The sequence below is a fragment of the Aedes aegypti genome, chromosome 2, assembly GCF_002204515.2.
Source record: "Aedes aegypti strain LVP_AGWG chromosome 2, AaegL5.0 Primary Assembly, whole genome shotgun sequence".
Taxonomy (NCBI): Eukaryota; Metazoa; Arthropoda; class Insecta; order Diptera; family Culicidae; genus Aedes; species Aedes aegypti.
Genome location: NC_035108.1, coordinates 470,447,580 through 470,462,240, shown reverse-complemented (window position 1 = coordinate 470,462,240; position 14,661 = coordinate 470,447,580). Strand labels below are relative to the sequence as shown.

Below are 14,661 nucleotides of genomic sequence, written 5' to 3'. Positions count from 1 at the left end.
ATCCATTTTCAGATTCCTCGAGCAAAAACAACAGGAGTTCTTCTAGTGCTTTCTCCAGAAATGTATACAGGGTATACAGGGTGTCTGCATATGATCCGTACAAACTTAGTCTATCTATATAACCAAGCTGAACAAATTGATCATTACTACATTGTTTAATAGCTTGATCTATTATATTTCTAAGTATTGAGTTTGATACATTTCCAACATCAAATATTTGTATTAGTTTTACAAACTGTATTGAGCGGTCTTAGCGAACACTGTTATTTTCGAGCTTTATGATGGATGAGAAATGTCCTTCGAAATCATTGAAGTTTAACCTTTTTTTATTTCTAACCTATCTTGAAGCTAATAACCTGAAGATAACTTCTATACTATCTAGAATGTGCAGCGGGAATAGAGTCTCCCAAAATCCGTAATGTGCTCGATTCAATATGAAGCAATCATTTCAAAAATATTTAGCATCCTATTTCTTGTGAACATACAGACGCATCATGAAAGCTACAAGGATATTTATTTTTTTATGTTAAAAACAAGTGATAATCTTTCACATATTTTGTTGTTCGTTCAATATACGGATAATCGGTTTTTTCAGGGACTCATTTAGAGATCCCTGCGGAAATTCATCCAGAGTTTCTTCTTTTTTTTTCGAAATTCATGAGCACTCCAATGCTACTACCTCCATAATTTCAGAGGCAATTTTTACAGTTGTAAATTGTCCACAAAGGTTTATTCGAGAGTATTGAAAAAAAATGTTTAGGATTGCTTCAGGAGTTGCTTCGCAAATTCATCCAACATTCTTCAAACCATTTGCATATGGTTTCTTTTAGAGTATAATCACAGTTTCTCCCAGGGATTGTTCTAAAAATTCTTCCAAATATTTTTTAAGTAGGATTTCTCTTTCTCCATAGATGTTGCAAAAGTTCTTTTTTTTTAGATATTTCGTCCAATGTTGTTCAAGAGATACCTTAAGAAAATCGATTGACCATTTTTTCAATAATTTTCTTAACAATTTAGGGGGAAGTCCTCTATGGGCGGACAAGCCTCTATGCCCGGACAGTTTGAAATTTCCAAAAACGAATGATATCAAGATTTTAGTATTCCAGGATTATACTGAAACACATTTTTGCAGTGTATACAAACTATGACGTTTTCATGTCCAAACGTAAACAAACAGTAACTATTAGAAGTTTCACTTTGATACAATCTACCAAAAAAAATGTGAAACGATAAAATTTCATACAAGTGTAGCCACAAATGTTTCCTATAATTTAAGCTGCATTGTCTCCGTACGTTGACTTCAGTAAGTTTTGCATCAATCACAATGCAAAATTTATTAGAAAATGTAGAATTTCAAAGAAAACCAACCTTTTTTGTAAACCATTGCAAGTCCTCTATGGCCGGACTGTGAAAATGTTAGCCTAATAACTGAGATCTAATTTATAATTCGCTTTTTTCATAAATGTAGGGTACAAAAAAACAAACAGCACCAAAAATAAACTATAAAAAAACAACAAAACTTTCGGTCCTAAGTGGCCTTATAAAGTGATGTAAACATGATGTTTTAAAAGCAAATGAGTGCACGAGAAGCAGCCACAAGTCATCTCTATAACTCGATAGTGAAGGGACCATCGAGTTAGGGAGATATCGTGCTACAGAATACTAAACCATACTAACATTTTCATCTGAATACGAGCAACCGCTAATGCAACATAGACTAATATGACGAATCGATCTATGGAGCAAGAAGGAGTTCATGGAACTGGCCTATGATCTCGCTAATATGGTTCATCATGCAAAGATTAGGTCCACAAGCCATGTGCTGACATACGAAGCACCCCTTGGCCTTTCTGTGGGTTTAATGTAAACTTTGCTGGTGAAAATCATAGTGTCCGAGCATAGAGGACATAGTGTCCGGCCAAAGAGGACACATTTCAATACATACCATTTTTTGGTACATACATAATGTAATCCACCATAAAAATGAATTGTAAAGTACCTCACGCTATGTCTGAACCAGACGATTATAAAAATCGAATGTACATCGGATTTTTTCTCGCTAGAGAACAGTATTTGATCCATATTTTCATCATCGGAAGGTTTTAAAATATTCTATCGCTGAAATTTTGATTTTTTACACTTTTTAGCTATTTTTCATACTAAAATCCATGAAAACCTCGTTTTTCGGCGCATTTCAGCCCATACAAAATGTATGGAAAAAAATTTCACCGATAGAATATTTTAAAACCTTCCGATTATGAAAATATGGATCAAATACTGATCTCTAGCGAGAAAAAATCCGATGTACATTCAATTTTTTTAATCGTCTGGTTCAGACATAGCGTGTACCTACTTGTTTTTAATTATGAATCGTGGTTTACGGCCAACCAGCCGAGTGGAAGTTTAACAACTACCGAAAAGCTAAACATTACATATAATTTGCAATTGGATTAGATGGACAAATTGATGTGAAGATTTGCGAAAAAGTTACACGTCTTCTCAGTGAGAATCGAACTCACGACTCCCTGATCTCTAGTTAGGGCGCGTTACCAAAAAAACAAAAAGTGTCCGGGCATAGAGGACTTCTTCCTATCTAAAAAACCTCCAAGATCTTCTAAAAGGCTTTCAGAGATCCTTGCCGGAATTTATCAGGAACTTGTTTCTCGATTTCTTTCGTGGATTTACGACTGTAATACTGATATTTGAGGTTAGAATTAAAAAAAGGAGAATTTGCTCGTTTCGGCCGCATGTATTGTGCCTTTTTCAAAGATTTACTGTTTTCCGTTTCATCGTTTCAACGTTGCTCATAGCATAGACAGCATTTGTCCATTAGCACGAAACATATTCTTATCTGGGGTACCTAGACGAACGTAGAAACGGAAAACGATACGAATAGCACAGCACTGGTGCCACTTTTACTCTTAGGTATTTTTACGATGAAGAATATTGCCAAAAATCGCGAAACAATCCGACACTTGTGAAAAAAGTTATTCAATGAAACCCTATTGGCAAGGCGACGTTAATTAACACGTAAAAGAATAACAATACAATGAAACCTCCTTGAGTCGATGCTCCATGACTCGATATCGACTCATGGAACCATACTAAACCCAAAAATTTCATGGTTGCTCTGATGGTCTCCTTAAATAGCTTTCCAATGCATTTCAGTTCCAGTACTCGATATTTCCATGAGTCGCTGGTCCCTTCAGATATCGACTCATGGAGGTTTGACTGTAATAACAAAACGGGGCAAAATTTCCGAATAGTCTATGCTTAATAACTTTTTTCACAAGCATCAGAATGCTTTGCGGTCTTTAACAATGTTGTCCATCGTAAAAATACGTATCGAAATTTTTGTTTAGAATTTTTATAGAGGACAATGGGCGACCTCTAGCGATTTTTCTTTGCAAAAGTAAGTTTTCCCATAGTAAATCCCATACAAGCTTTGAACGACTGGCCTTAAAATATAATTTCACCGATTGAGTTGAAATTTTGCACAGTTTTTATGGGAACCAAATGCTATCCAAAAAGTGGACTGGAGCGGGAACCTAAATTTTTCATATCACCGTGTCCCAGGCTAATGGGCAGCGTAGTTGATGTTGCGCTTATTTTTAATTTGAACTACTAGTTACCCTAAAAACTGCAAAAAAATTAAAATATTCAGGATAATAGCGAGGGGATCCGAGTTTTTCAGTATAGATACAGAATCACCCTTTATTGTTTTCTAAAAAAACTTCCAATACGTTTAAATGTTCACTGGCAAAAATCTTCGTGAACAGGCTGCATGATTCGTAGATGGAAACTTCCATTTTCTTTATTGGATTTCTTGAATTATCCTTCCAAGAATGTCTGTCTGTGGACATTCTTACTTACTTTACTTTACTTTTGCTGGCTCTACGTCCTTCAAGACATGACCTGCGCCACAATGTTACGCCAACTAACTCGGTCCATGGCTGCTAACCTCCAATTCCTCGATCGCCCCACACTTCCAAGATCCTGCTCCACTTGGTCAAACCACCTAGCTCGTTGCGCTCCCCTTCGTCTTGTACCGGCCGGATTTGAGTTGAACACCATTTTTGCGGGATTGTTGTCCGGCATTCTCACAACGTGTCCCGCCCATCACACCCTTCCAGCTTTGGCGACTTTCGTGATACTGGGTTCACCGTAGAGTTGCGCAAGCTCGTGGTTCATTCTTCTCCTCCATACGCCGTTCTCACATACTCCGCCGAAGATCGTCCTAAGCACACGTCGTTCAAAAACTCCTAGCGCTTGCAGGACCTCTTCGAGCATTGTCCACGTCTCATGCCCGTAGAGGACTACCGGTCTTATTAGCGTCTTGTACATGGTACACTTAGTACGGAAGTGAAGTTTACCAGACCGCAAGGTCTTGTGGAGTCCATAGTAAGCACGACTTCCGGCGATGATACGTCTTCGAATTTCTCTGCTGCAGTTGTTATCCGACGTTATCAATGATCCGAGGTAGACGAATTCGTCCACTACCTCGAACTCATCCCCGTCGATCGTCACGCGTCTGCCTATGCGAGCTCTATCGCGCTCGGTTCCTCCAGCCAGCAGATATTTCGTCTTCGACGTATTTACCTTCAATCCAACCCGATCTGCTTCACGTTTCAGCCTGGTATACTGTTCAGCAACCACCTGGAACGTTCTTCCGACAATGTCCACGTCGTCAGCGAAACAAATGAACTGCCCGTTTCATAACACCTTCTAGCGCAATATTGAACAGGAGGCAGGAAAGACCATCGCCTTGTCGAAGTCCTTTGCGTGTTTCAAACGGGTCCGATAAAGCACCCGATATCTTCACACAGCACTGTACACTATCCATCATAGCTTTGATCAGTCTAGTCAGTTTCCCGGGAAAACCGTTCTCGTCCATAATCTTCCATAGCTCTTCGCGGTCGATGGTATTTGAAATCGATGAAATCGAAATCGAAATCGAACCGCTTTGAAATCGATGAATAGGTGGTGCGTAGGGACTTGATATTCGCGACACTTTTGGAGGATCTGCCGCAACATAAAGATTTGGTCTGTCGTCGATCGCCCGTCCACAAATCCGGCTTGATAACTTCCAACAAATCTGCTTGCCAGTGGCGATAGACGGCGGAAGATGATCTGGGAAAGCACTTTATAGGCTGCATTAAGAATGGTGATTGCTCGATAGTTCTCACATTCTAACTTGTCACCCTTTTTGTATATTGGGTATATTATTCCCTCCTTCCACTCCTCCGGTAGCTGTTCTGTATCCCAGATCCTGGCTATCAATCGGTGCAGACAAGTGGCCAACCTGTCCGGGCCCATTTTAATAAGTTCCGCTCCAATACCATCCTTTCCAGCTGCTTTGTTGTTCTTGAGCTGTTTGATAGCATCCTTAACTTCACCTATTGTGGGAGTTGGCACGTCTCCCTCATCCGCCGTACTGATGAAGCCATTCCTCCTGCTGTCTTGATCTTCCTCCTCTGCGCCGTTTAGGTGTTCATCGTGGTGCTGCTTCCACCTTTCAATCACCTCACGTTTGTCCGTCAAGATACCACCATCCTTATCCCGGCACATTTCGGCTCGCGGCACAAAGCCTTTGCGGGATGCATTTAGCTTCTTGTAGAACTTACGTGTTTCTTGAGAACGATACAACTGCTCCATCTCTTCGCACTCCAACTCTTCCAGGCGGCGCTTTTTATCCCGGAATAGATGGGTTTGCTGTCTTCGCTTCTGTTTGTATCGTTCCACGTTTTGACGGGTGCCTTGCTGCAGCATCATCGCCCGCGCTGCATTCTTCTCGTCCAAACCCGTCTGACACTCCTCGTCGAACCAACCGTTCCGTCGATTTGCTTCCACGAACCCAATGGCACCTTCCGCTGCGTTGTTTATGGCTGCTTTGAGACTACTCCAGCAGTCCTCAAGAGGGGCTTCGGTGAGCTCTCCCTCTTCCGGCAACGCTGCCTCAAGGCTTTTCGCGTATTCACTTGCGACTTCGGGTCGCTCCAGATTGTACCGGGGCGGGCGTCGGTACCGAATGTTGTTCACAACGGAGAGTCGTTGGCGCACTTTAACCGTCACTAGGTAGTGGTCCGAATCGATGTTTGCGCCGCGATAGGTTCTGACGTTGATAATGTCCGAGAAGTGCCTTCCATCAATCAAAACGTGGTCGATTTGTGATTCAGTCTGTTGGGGTGATCTCCAGGTGTACCGATACATAAGGCTGTGCTGGAAGTAGGTACTACGTATGGCCATGTTTTTGGAGGCGGCGAAATCAATCAGTCTAAGGCCGTTTTCGTTCGTAAGCTGGTGGGCGCTGAACTTCCCTATAATCGGTCTAAATTCCTCCTCCTGGCCAACCTGAGCGTTGAGATCTCCGATAACGATTTTGACATCATGGCTTGGGCAGCCGTCGTATTCACGTTCCAGCTGCGCGTAGAAAGCGTCCTTATCGTCATCGTCACTTGCTAGGTGAGGGCTGTGCACGTTGATTATGCTGATAATGAAGAAACGGCCTTTGATCCTCAACTTGCACATTCTGTTGTCGATTGGCCACCACCCAATCACGCGCCTCTGCATTTCGCACATCACGATAAAAGCTGTGCCCAGCTCATGTCTATTGCCGCAGCTCTGGTAGATGGTATAACCATCCCTATACGTATGTACCGTCGACCCTTTCCAGCAAACCTCCTGCAGCGCTACGATGTCGAACTTGCGTTAGTCCGTTTTCGATGCCTGGGTCTATGCCGATTGTTCCGGTCCGAATTTACATTGTATGCTTCCTGTACTGATGATTTTTACGGCTGGCTTGTAAGGCCTGCACCAACCCCCTGTCTCGCCGGAGGATCATCGTGCACAGCACTGTTTAGAGTCCCACGCTGGCACTAGGACGATGATCAGCCGCTCCTAACATGGAGAACAGACGCTGTTTTGAGCCGCCCCTAACATGGAGAACAGACGCTCTGATAAGCTACACCCTCAGAAGAGAGGAGCCCCCCTTCCCTGTCAGCATACGACCAAGGTTCCACCAGGGTTGGTTACCCGATCTTCCCTACGGTTACTCGTATCCCAGGCGGCACCACGGGGAGGTAGGGATAGGATTTACTGGACAAGAGGCTAAGGACCACAAATGGGGTCTATTTTATACCTGCAGGTACGCGAAGTACCAATGGTACGCATTGTCCAGTCATTTACCACCCTAGTCCACAGACTAGTCTTAGTACCCCAATTACCATGTCTATGTAGAAAGTTAGGCACCTTCCTTATGCTAGTAGTAAAGCCATGGCTACTAAGCAAAGCCATGCTGGAAATGTCTGGGTTCGATTCCCGGTCGGTCCAGGATCTTTTCATAATGGAAATTCCCTTGACTTTACTGGGTAAGGTACCGTGGGGCAAGTGGGTAATGGAATTCGCATAGTTGAGATTCTTCCAATTCTAGAGACTTTAAATTAAAATAAATGAGGTTGTGTATATTTTTTAGCTTGACTCTCACCATATATAAGCAGCATGCTGAAATTGATTTTTATGAAAAATTGAAGAAAAAATACGGAAAAAGTTTTTGAAAAATGTCTTCTTACTTTTCACTTGCCCCAAAAGTGGGGCAAGTGAAAAGTTTACCGTTTTGAACAATAAATTCAAAAACTAAAAGTTATATTCACGATTTCTATTAGCTTTAACACTTGTTAAGGCTTCCCAATGAACAACAACAACATAAGTAACATGTAAACAAAGAAAATGTTATTCTTTTCACTTTAATTTTCTTCTATTCAGTTATGTTAGTTGAAATGATTCGACAACATTATAACTGCAACGTTTCCAACGTTAGTTCTTAGGGATCGTTCAAATATTACGTAACGCAACAGGGGGAGGGAGGGGGTCTTACATAGTGTTACGGTCCATACAAAAATTTTAAATTTTCCATACAAAAGCTGTTACGTGGGGGAGGGAGGGGGTCTGAAAATGACAAATTTTGCGTTACGTAATATTTGAATGAACCCTTACAATATAGGACAGCAATTGCATTTCTGCTCTGTAGAATTTCCACCGCTCGTTATTTGTTTTTGAGAAAGTCGGATATGACGTCGGGAGAAATCAAACGGAATCCTTCAATAACGTATTTAGGGTCTTTTTTATGTGGATAGACCTATACCCCATTTTTATGTTTGGACTAGCTTTACATAGAAATTCCACGAGATTTCCGTGTGTTCTCTAATATTGCAACTTTTCAGTCAACGTCTTCCTTTTAATTGGCTGCCCGAAGTAGACATATTGATATTGTAATAGCTTTCAACGCTTGAGTATAGTGTTTCTTGAATTATCAGCACGTAATGTTTTTATATGATAATTGCGAACCATGTTTACGTATGGCGACTTATAGAGAAAACACAAATTCAATCTCTGATGATAAACTTTTCACTTGCCCCACCTGATAAGAAAATTGACGGTGTTTAAATTTAATTAGTTTTAGGTCTACGTCGAATTAATTCCAAAACTTTGTTTATTGCAGTTTGAAACTGTCACAGAGGACAACTAAGAAGTGCTACAGGAAATTATTTTCCGCAACTTTTTTCCACTGAAAATATTAAAATAAGATTGTACGCCGCCAACTTGTTACGGAGTAACAGTTGACAGGTTAACAATTTTTCACTCTATTATGCAATAATGGTTGAAAAATCTCAGAAATCTCTTAGCTATCGTAATGTTCTCAATGGTCTCAAAGGTTAACGCATGAGTTTGAAACGTTAATTCACATATTCAGTAAAATATATCAATTGTTTTCACTTACCCCATTTACCCACTTGCCCCGCGGTACCTTATAGAGTATAATCGTACATGCCGAAAATGACAACTTTGACAGAAAATTGCTCTCATTTAATAAAAGTGTACTCTTAGAACAGCTGAGAAGCAGGCTTTGTCTCAGGAAGGCGTATTGCCAAGAAGAAAAAGAAGAAAGTTAAAAATCCAAGCCCTAATGTTAGTGCTAATACTTTTGCAGATTTGTTGCTTGTTCCTTATCAAGATTGGTATAATTCCTGTCGAACAAGATCCTTTTTTGGATGTTCCTTTATAAACTCCGAATCGATCCATTACATTTTCCTGTAAAATTACTTGGTAATTTCTCCAGAAGTTCCAAGCTAATTCTTCCCAAGTTTCCCAATATTATTGCAAGATCGTCAACAAAATCTTGAGTGTAGAGATGTAATCATTGACGAGATCCACAGCAAATAGCAATGGTAATTCACTTGGTTTCAAGATAGATTAGTGACCAATTCTCAGAGCATGTCTGTTGAGAAGCGAGTTGAATTCTACCTTAAACATTAGCGACCAAACTTTCTTGTTCTATCTCTAGAGAAATCCACGAGTGACAATTATCCGTAGAACAGCACCACACTACTATTGCACCGAAATGATCATTCTCTATAACTATTTTTTTTCCACCCAAATCCAGGTTAAAAACATCGCCCGAGATCTGTACAACCGGTACTTCAAAGCAGCTCAAGCCGTCCCGCGGGGCGCCGTGGCAAAACTGTGCACCATCGTGCGTCAAATCGAGGCAGCCCTGGAGGAACAATGTGCCCCTAAGGCGTCCAGTTTGCTGCAGGTTCGGATTCAACCTGACGCTTCTAAAGCAACGAACAGCACATGGCAGGAGAAGCTGTACAACGCTCTGCACGATCTTGTGCAACTGTTGAACGACGATGGAGTCATCAGTGCTTACGAGATGCACAGTTCCGGACTTGTACAATCCTTGGTGGCCGTGCTGTCCCGGAACTACTGGGAACTGGAGATGAACCGGAGCAAGGCCAACAAGTACCAGAAGCAACGGATATCCATTTTCAAGAAGTGCATGTATGGCGATACCAAAAATGGCAAAAACACGGCCAGCATTCTGGTGCAGAAGTTGGTATCTGTATTGGAGAGCATTGAGAAGCTTCCGGTGCACATGTATGACTCCCCAGGGGGTAGCTATGGGTTGCAGATTCTCACAAAGCGACTGAGCTTCCGACTTGAGCGGGCAGCTTGTGAGCAAACTCTCTTCGATAGGACCGGTAGAAACCTGAAAATGGAACCATTGGCAACCGTTGGCCAGCTGAACAAGTATCTTCTGAAAATGGTAGCAAAGCAGTGGTACGATATGGATCGATCGTCCTTCTTGTACTTGAAAAAGCTGAAAGAGGCAAAACCAGGAAGTGTACACTTCAAGCACCAGCACGATTTCGACGAGAATGGTCTCGTGTACTATATCGGGACGAACGGAAAAACCACGGAATGGGTCAATCCTGCTCAGTACGGATTGGTTACTGTCACAAGTAGCGAAGGCAAACAGCTCCCGTACGGTAAGCTGGAAGATATCCTGTCGAGAGATAGCGTTAGCGTGAATTGTCACACCAAGGATAACAAGAAATCGTGGTTCGCCATCGATTTGGGAATGTTTATCATTCCAACTGCTTATACTTTGCGACACGCCCGTGGCTATGGCCGCTCTGCTCTGAGAAATTGGATGTTCCAGATGTCAAAGGATGGAATAAATTGGGCGACAATGTTGACCCATTCGGATGATAAAAGTTTGGCAGAACCCGGAAGCACTTGCACTTGGCCACTCGAATGCTCTGCCGAAGAACAGCAGGGATGGCGTCACGTGAGAATCCATCAAAATGGACGGAATGCTTCAGGGCAGACCCATTACCTTAGCTTGAGTGGATTTGAAATCTACGGAAAGGTTGTCTCGGTTTGTGATGATATGGGAAAAGCTGCGGCCAAGGAGAATGAAGCTCGGCTTAGGAAAGAGCGACGACAGATTCGAGCTCAGTTGAAGTATATCACTCAAGGTGCACGCGTTGTTCGAGGAGTTGATTGGCATTGGGATGATCAAGATGGAAGTCCTCCTGGAGAAGGAACCGTAACTGGTGAGATTCATAACGGTTGGATCGATGTAAAGTGGGACCATGGTTTAAGAAACTCCTATCGCATGGGAGCCGAAGGCAAATATGATCTGAAGCTGTCAAACAGTGAAAACCTGACTGCACCTTACGATATGAACAACTCCGGTGCTGGACTTGTTCCAATTAACGCAGGAAGCGTGTCTTCGGCGAAGAAAGTATATGATAAGTCGTTGAACGTTCTGACCAGTCGCAAATCGAGCTCTACTCCGAGCCTCCCGGAAGCAACGGAGAACAAGTCATCAGTAGCTTCGACTGAACAAGCCACTTCCGTGGATAACCTTGCATGGAAACAAGCCGTAGAAGTGATTGCCGAAAATGTGCTATCCTGTGCTCGATCTGATTTGGCCAATACCAGTGGTGGAAGTAGCAGCAATGACTTATCCGCTCCCGGATCCAACAATAATAATCTGAACAACCAGGAAGTGTCTGTGATTGTCCACTCGTTGGGAGAGCGGGGAAACATCCCAGATCTGTCGCAAATCAATACAAGTACTTCGACTCTAGTCTCGGATTTGGCCACCATCACGGAGAATCTAACACTCTCGGATAACATCAAGAACAACATCAGCATCGGAAGTAGCACCCAGTTTGTGAGCAACTTTGGAACCCAACTTGCAGCTTGCTCATCCTCGTCTTCGTCCGAAGACAACAACAAAACCAACAACATCAATGAAACCAATAACAAAATCAATCTCAACAACAGCAGCAGCAGTAGTTCCGGTAAAACGGCATACCTGCCAACCAAGCTCGACGTGTTGGACAAAATGAGGGAAGGCGTCGACATGCTTCGGAACAATACCAACAATTTGCTGTCCTCGGAATTGCTCACCCAGTCAAATCTACTCTCGTCCGTAAAGATTGCACTTCCGACGCCACAACAACCGCAGCAAACTGGAGCGACAGCTCCCTCAGGACCTTTCTTCGTGGCCAGCACAAGCACTAGCAGCACGAGCACTCTCCCTTCGGGTGATAAAATCGTCGGAGATGTCAAGTTTAACAATACCATCAACAATAATACCGCTTCCGGTGGCGTAACGAAGAAAGTCCTGAACGAAGTCAAACAGCAGGAACCGGACGATCGCGACATTGCCAACAATTTGAAGAACAACACCATTGTCGTCGATTCGGTGGAAGTTGGTGCAGCAGGAAGTTCGAAGGAATCAACTGCTGAGTCACCTTCGGCGGCGGTCACGGTCAATCCGATGAGTGTGAGTGTCCCAAATCTGACGAGCAATGATAACAATGCTTCACAGGAGGTACAAACTCCACCAGGGTTGTTGGAAACGTTTGCGGCCATAGCTCGAAGGCGTACTTCTGGAAGCTCTGTATCCCATCATGTGAACCCTAGCTCAAACGCTTCAACCGCTTCTTCCGGAACCAGTGGCACAAACAATGCTCAACCCAACAATCAGCTGAGTAGCCTTGGGTCCAATATTCAAGCAGCGAACTCTAGCTTCTTCCCGAGGGGGCAAAACTCCGTTACTAGTCTGGTGAAATTGGCCCTTTCGAGCAACTTCCACAGTGGATTGTTGAGTACCGCACAAAGTTATCCTAGTCTCTCGAGTTCGAGTTCGAATAATGCAAATTCGGTCGCGGTAAGTGGAGGAACCAACAACAATTCAGCGAGCGGAGTCGGTTCCAACAATGGATCCGTTCAAAGCGGAAATGTCCAAGCCGTGTTGAATCCAGCACTGACGATGAGTCTCACCTCAACCAGTAGCGATAGTGAGCAGGTGTCTTTGGAAGATTTCCTTGAACAGTGCCGAGCTCCAACATTGCTGGGAGATTTAGACGACGACGAAGACATGGAGGACGAGAATGATGACGATGAAAATGAGGATGAATACGAAGAAGTCGGAAATACTTTGCTTCAAGTGATGGTTTCTCGTAATTTGTTATCGTTTATGGATGAGGAGACTTTGGAGAATCGTCTGGCTGCCGCTGGCAAACGCAAATCGTGGGACGACGAATTCGTGCTTAAACGCCAATTCTCGGCACTCATTCCTGCATTCGATCCGCGTCCTGGCAGGACCAACGTCAATCAAACAAGTGATCTGGAAATACCTGCTCCCGGCAGTTCTACAGACAGTAGTCATCCGAGTAGCAGCCACTCTGAGCATGCTCCTTTGCCTCAACCGTCCCTTGCACTTCTTCTGCGTGGTCCCAACATAAACGGAGTAAATGATGTGGAAATTCCACTGTCGCAGCCCGATTGGACAATATTCCGAGCGGTCCAAGAACTGATCCTTCAAACCAACATGACCAAGCAGGATAAGTTCCGCAAAATTTGGCAACCAACGTACACCATCGTCTACAGGGAAGCCTCTTCTTCGGCCGGACTCGGTTCCTGCCGCGGTGAGGACTTCAGCAGCGGAGAAGAAGGACGGGCCACCCCCGTCGTTTCCATGTTTTCCCAACGCAGTGGAGGATCTACCCTTTCGCCTAGCTCTCCGATCCCCGGAACACCACTCAATCCAACCGCCACCGCTCACTGCACTGTGGACGACGTCTTGCAGCTTCTCGGCCAATTGAATGCCATCAATCGAACGCTTACATCTTCTCCATCCAACAACGACAAGAACCTCATCCCGGACATGGAATCCAACAATCTCAACGCGGATATATTCTTGAGCAAGAAAATTACCAACAAACTGCAGCAGCAAATCCAAGACCCACTAGTCCTGGCGAGTGGAAGCCTGCCGAAATGGTGCGAAGACTTCAACCAAAGCTGTCCGTTCCTGTTCCCGTTCGAGACGCGGCAGCTGTACTTCAACTGTACGGCTTTCGGCGCCTCGAGGAGCATCGTGTGGCTGCAGTCGCAGCGGGATGTGAACCTGGAACGGCAACGGGCTCCCGGGTTGAGCCCACGGCATGCCGATCAGCACGAGTTCCGCGTTGGGCGGTTGAAGCACGAGCGCGTCAAGGTTCCACGCGGTGAGAATCTACTCGAATGGGCACAACAGGTGAGCAATTTTTACATTAAGTTATTATTCCATTCTGTTAACAACATATTACATTTCATGTACAGCAGTAATTCACAATTTTGACCTGTGAAGGTCTCTTTTTAGTTACTTGGTCACTATTTTAATGGTAAAAGTCTTCATTTGTAATGGAAGATCTTTAAAGTCTCTCTTTTAACCAAAATGGTACCGTGAAGGCCCCATACTCTGCGCAGTTAAGGATTTTCAATTTTCAAACAGCTGTAATTAATTGGAAACAAAACACAATATTCTGAAATTTTGGAAGCAAATACATTGATCTTATGTATAAGGAAAAAATATAAAAGCTTCACTAAGTAATGATTTTTATAGCAAATTTTTAATTTTTCTCAAGGGTGTTCGTGTTCCTAACTCTGCGCATTCATTTTTGCAATGCTCCTTATTCTGCGTATTTAGGTTCCTAACTCTGCGCACTCGATAAATTCTTTATAACAGTTGAAGTATTTTACTAAAAGCATTACTAGCATTTAAACTCCGAATTAATCTTCATTTTCTTGCTCTATACGGCTTTATGTCCCCAGTGGAGCGTGAAATGTCTCTAACACAAGTTTACTAAGTGAAGTGAATTTCATCTAAATTATTCAATTGAATGCCATTAAGTGCAACTCTCAAAACAATCGAAATCATCATATGTTTTCCAAAACATCTATTTAACTTAGGTTTCTAAAATCTAAACCAACGATTAAACCTCGATTTTCCATTACTCGATATTGACTCATGAAACTATA

The 14,661-nt window shown here is 43.1% G+C and overlaps 1 protein-coding gene across 6 annotated transcripts in view; it reads left to right on the top strand.

The window, feature by feature from the left end:
* The window catches only part of LOC5569522 (E3 ubiquitin-protein ligase HECTD1), a 105,465-nt gene that overhangs the window by 75,880 nt on the left and 14,924 nt on the right, over positions 1 to 14,661 (top strand). For all 6 annotated transcript variants that reach the window (XM_021848326.1, XM_021848325.1, XM_021848324.1 and 3 more), the window contains one exon: positions 9,440 to 13,897. In XM_021848326.1, the coding sequence (XP_021704018.1) occupies positions 9,440 to 13,897 (4,458 nt within the window). The remainder of the gene's footprint in view (positions 1 to 9,439; positions 13,898 to 14,661) is intronic.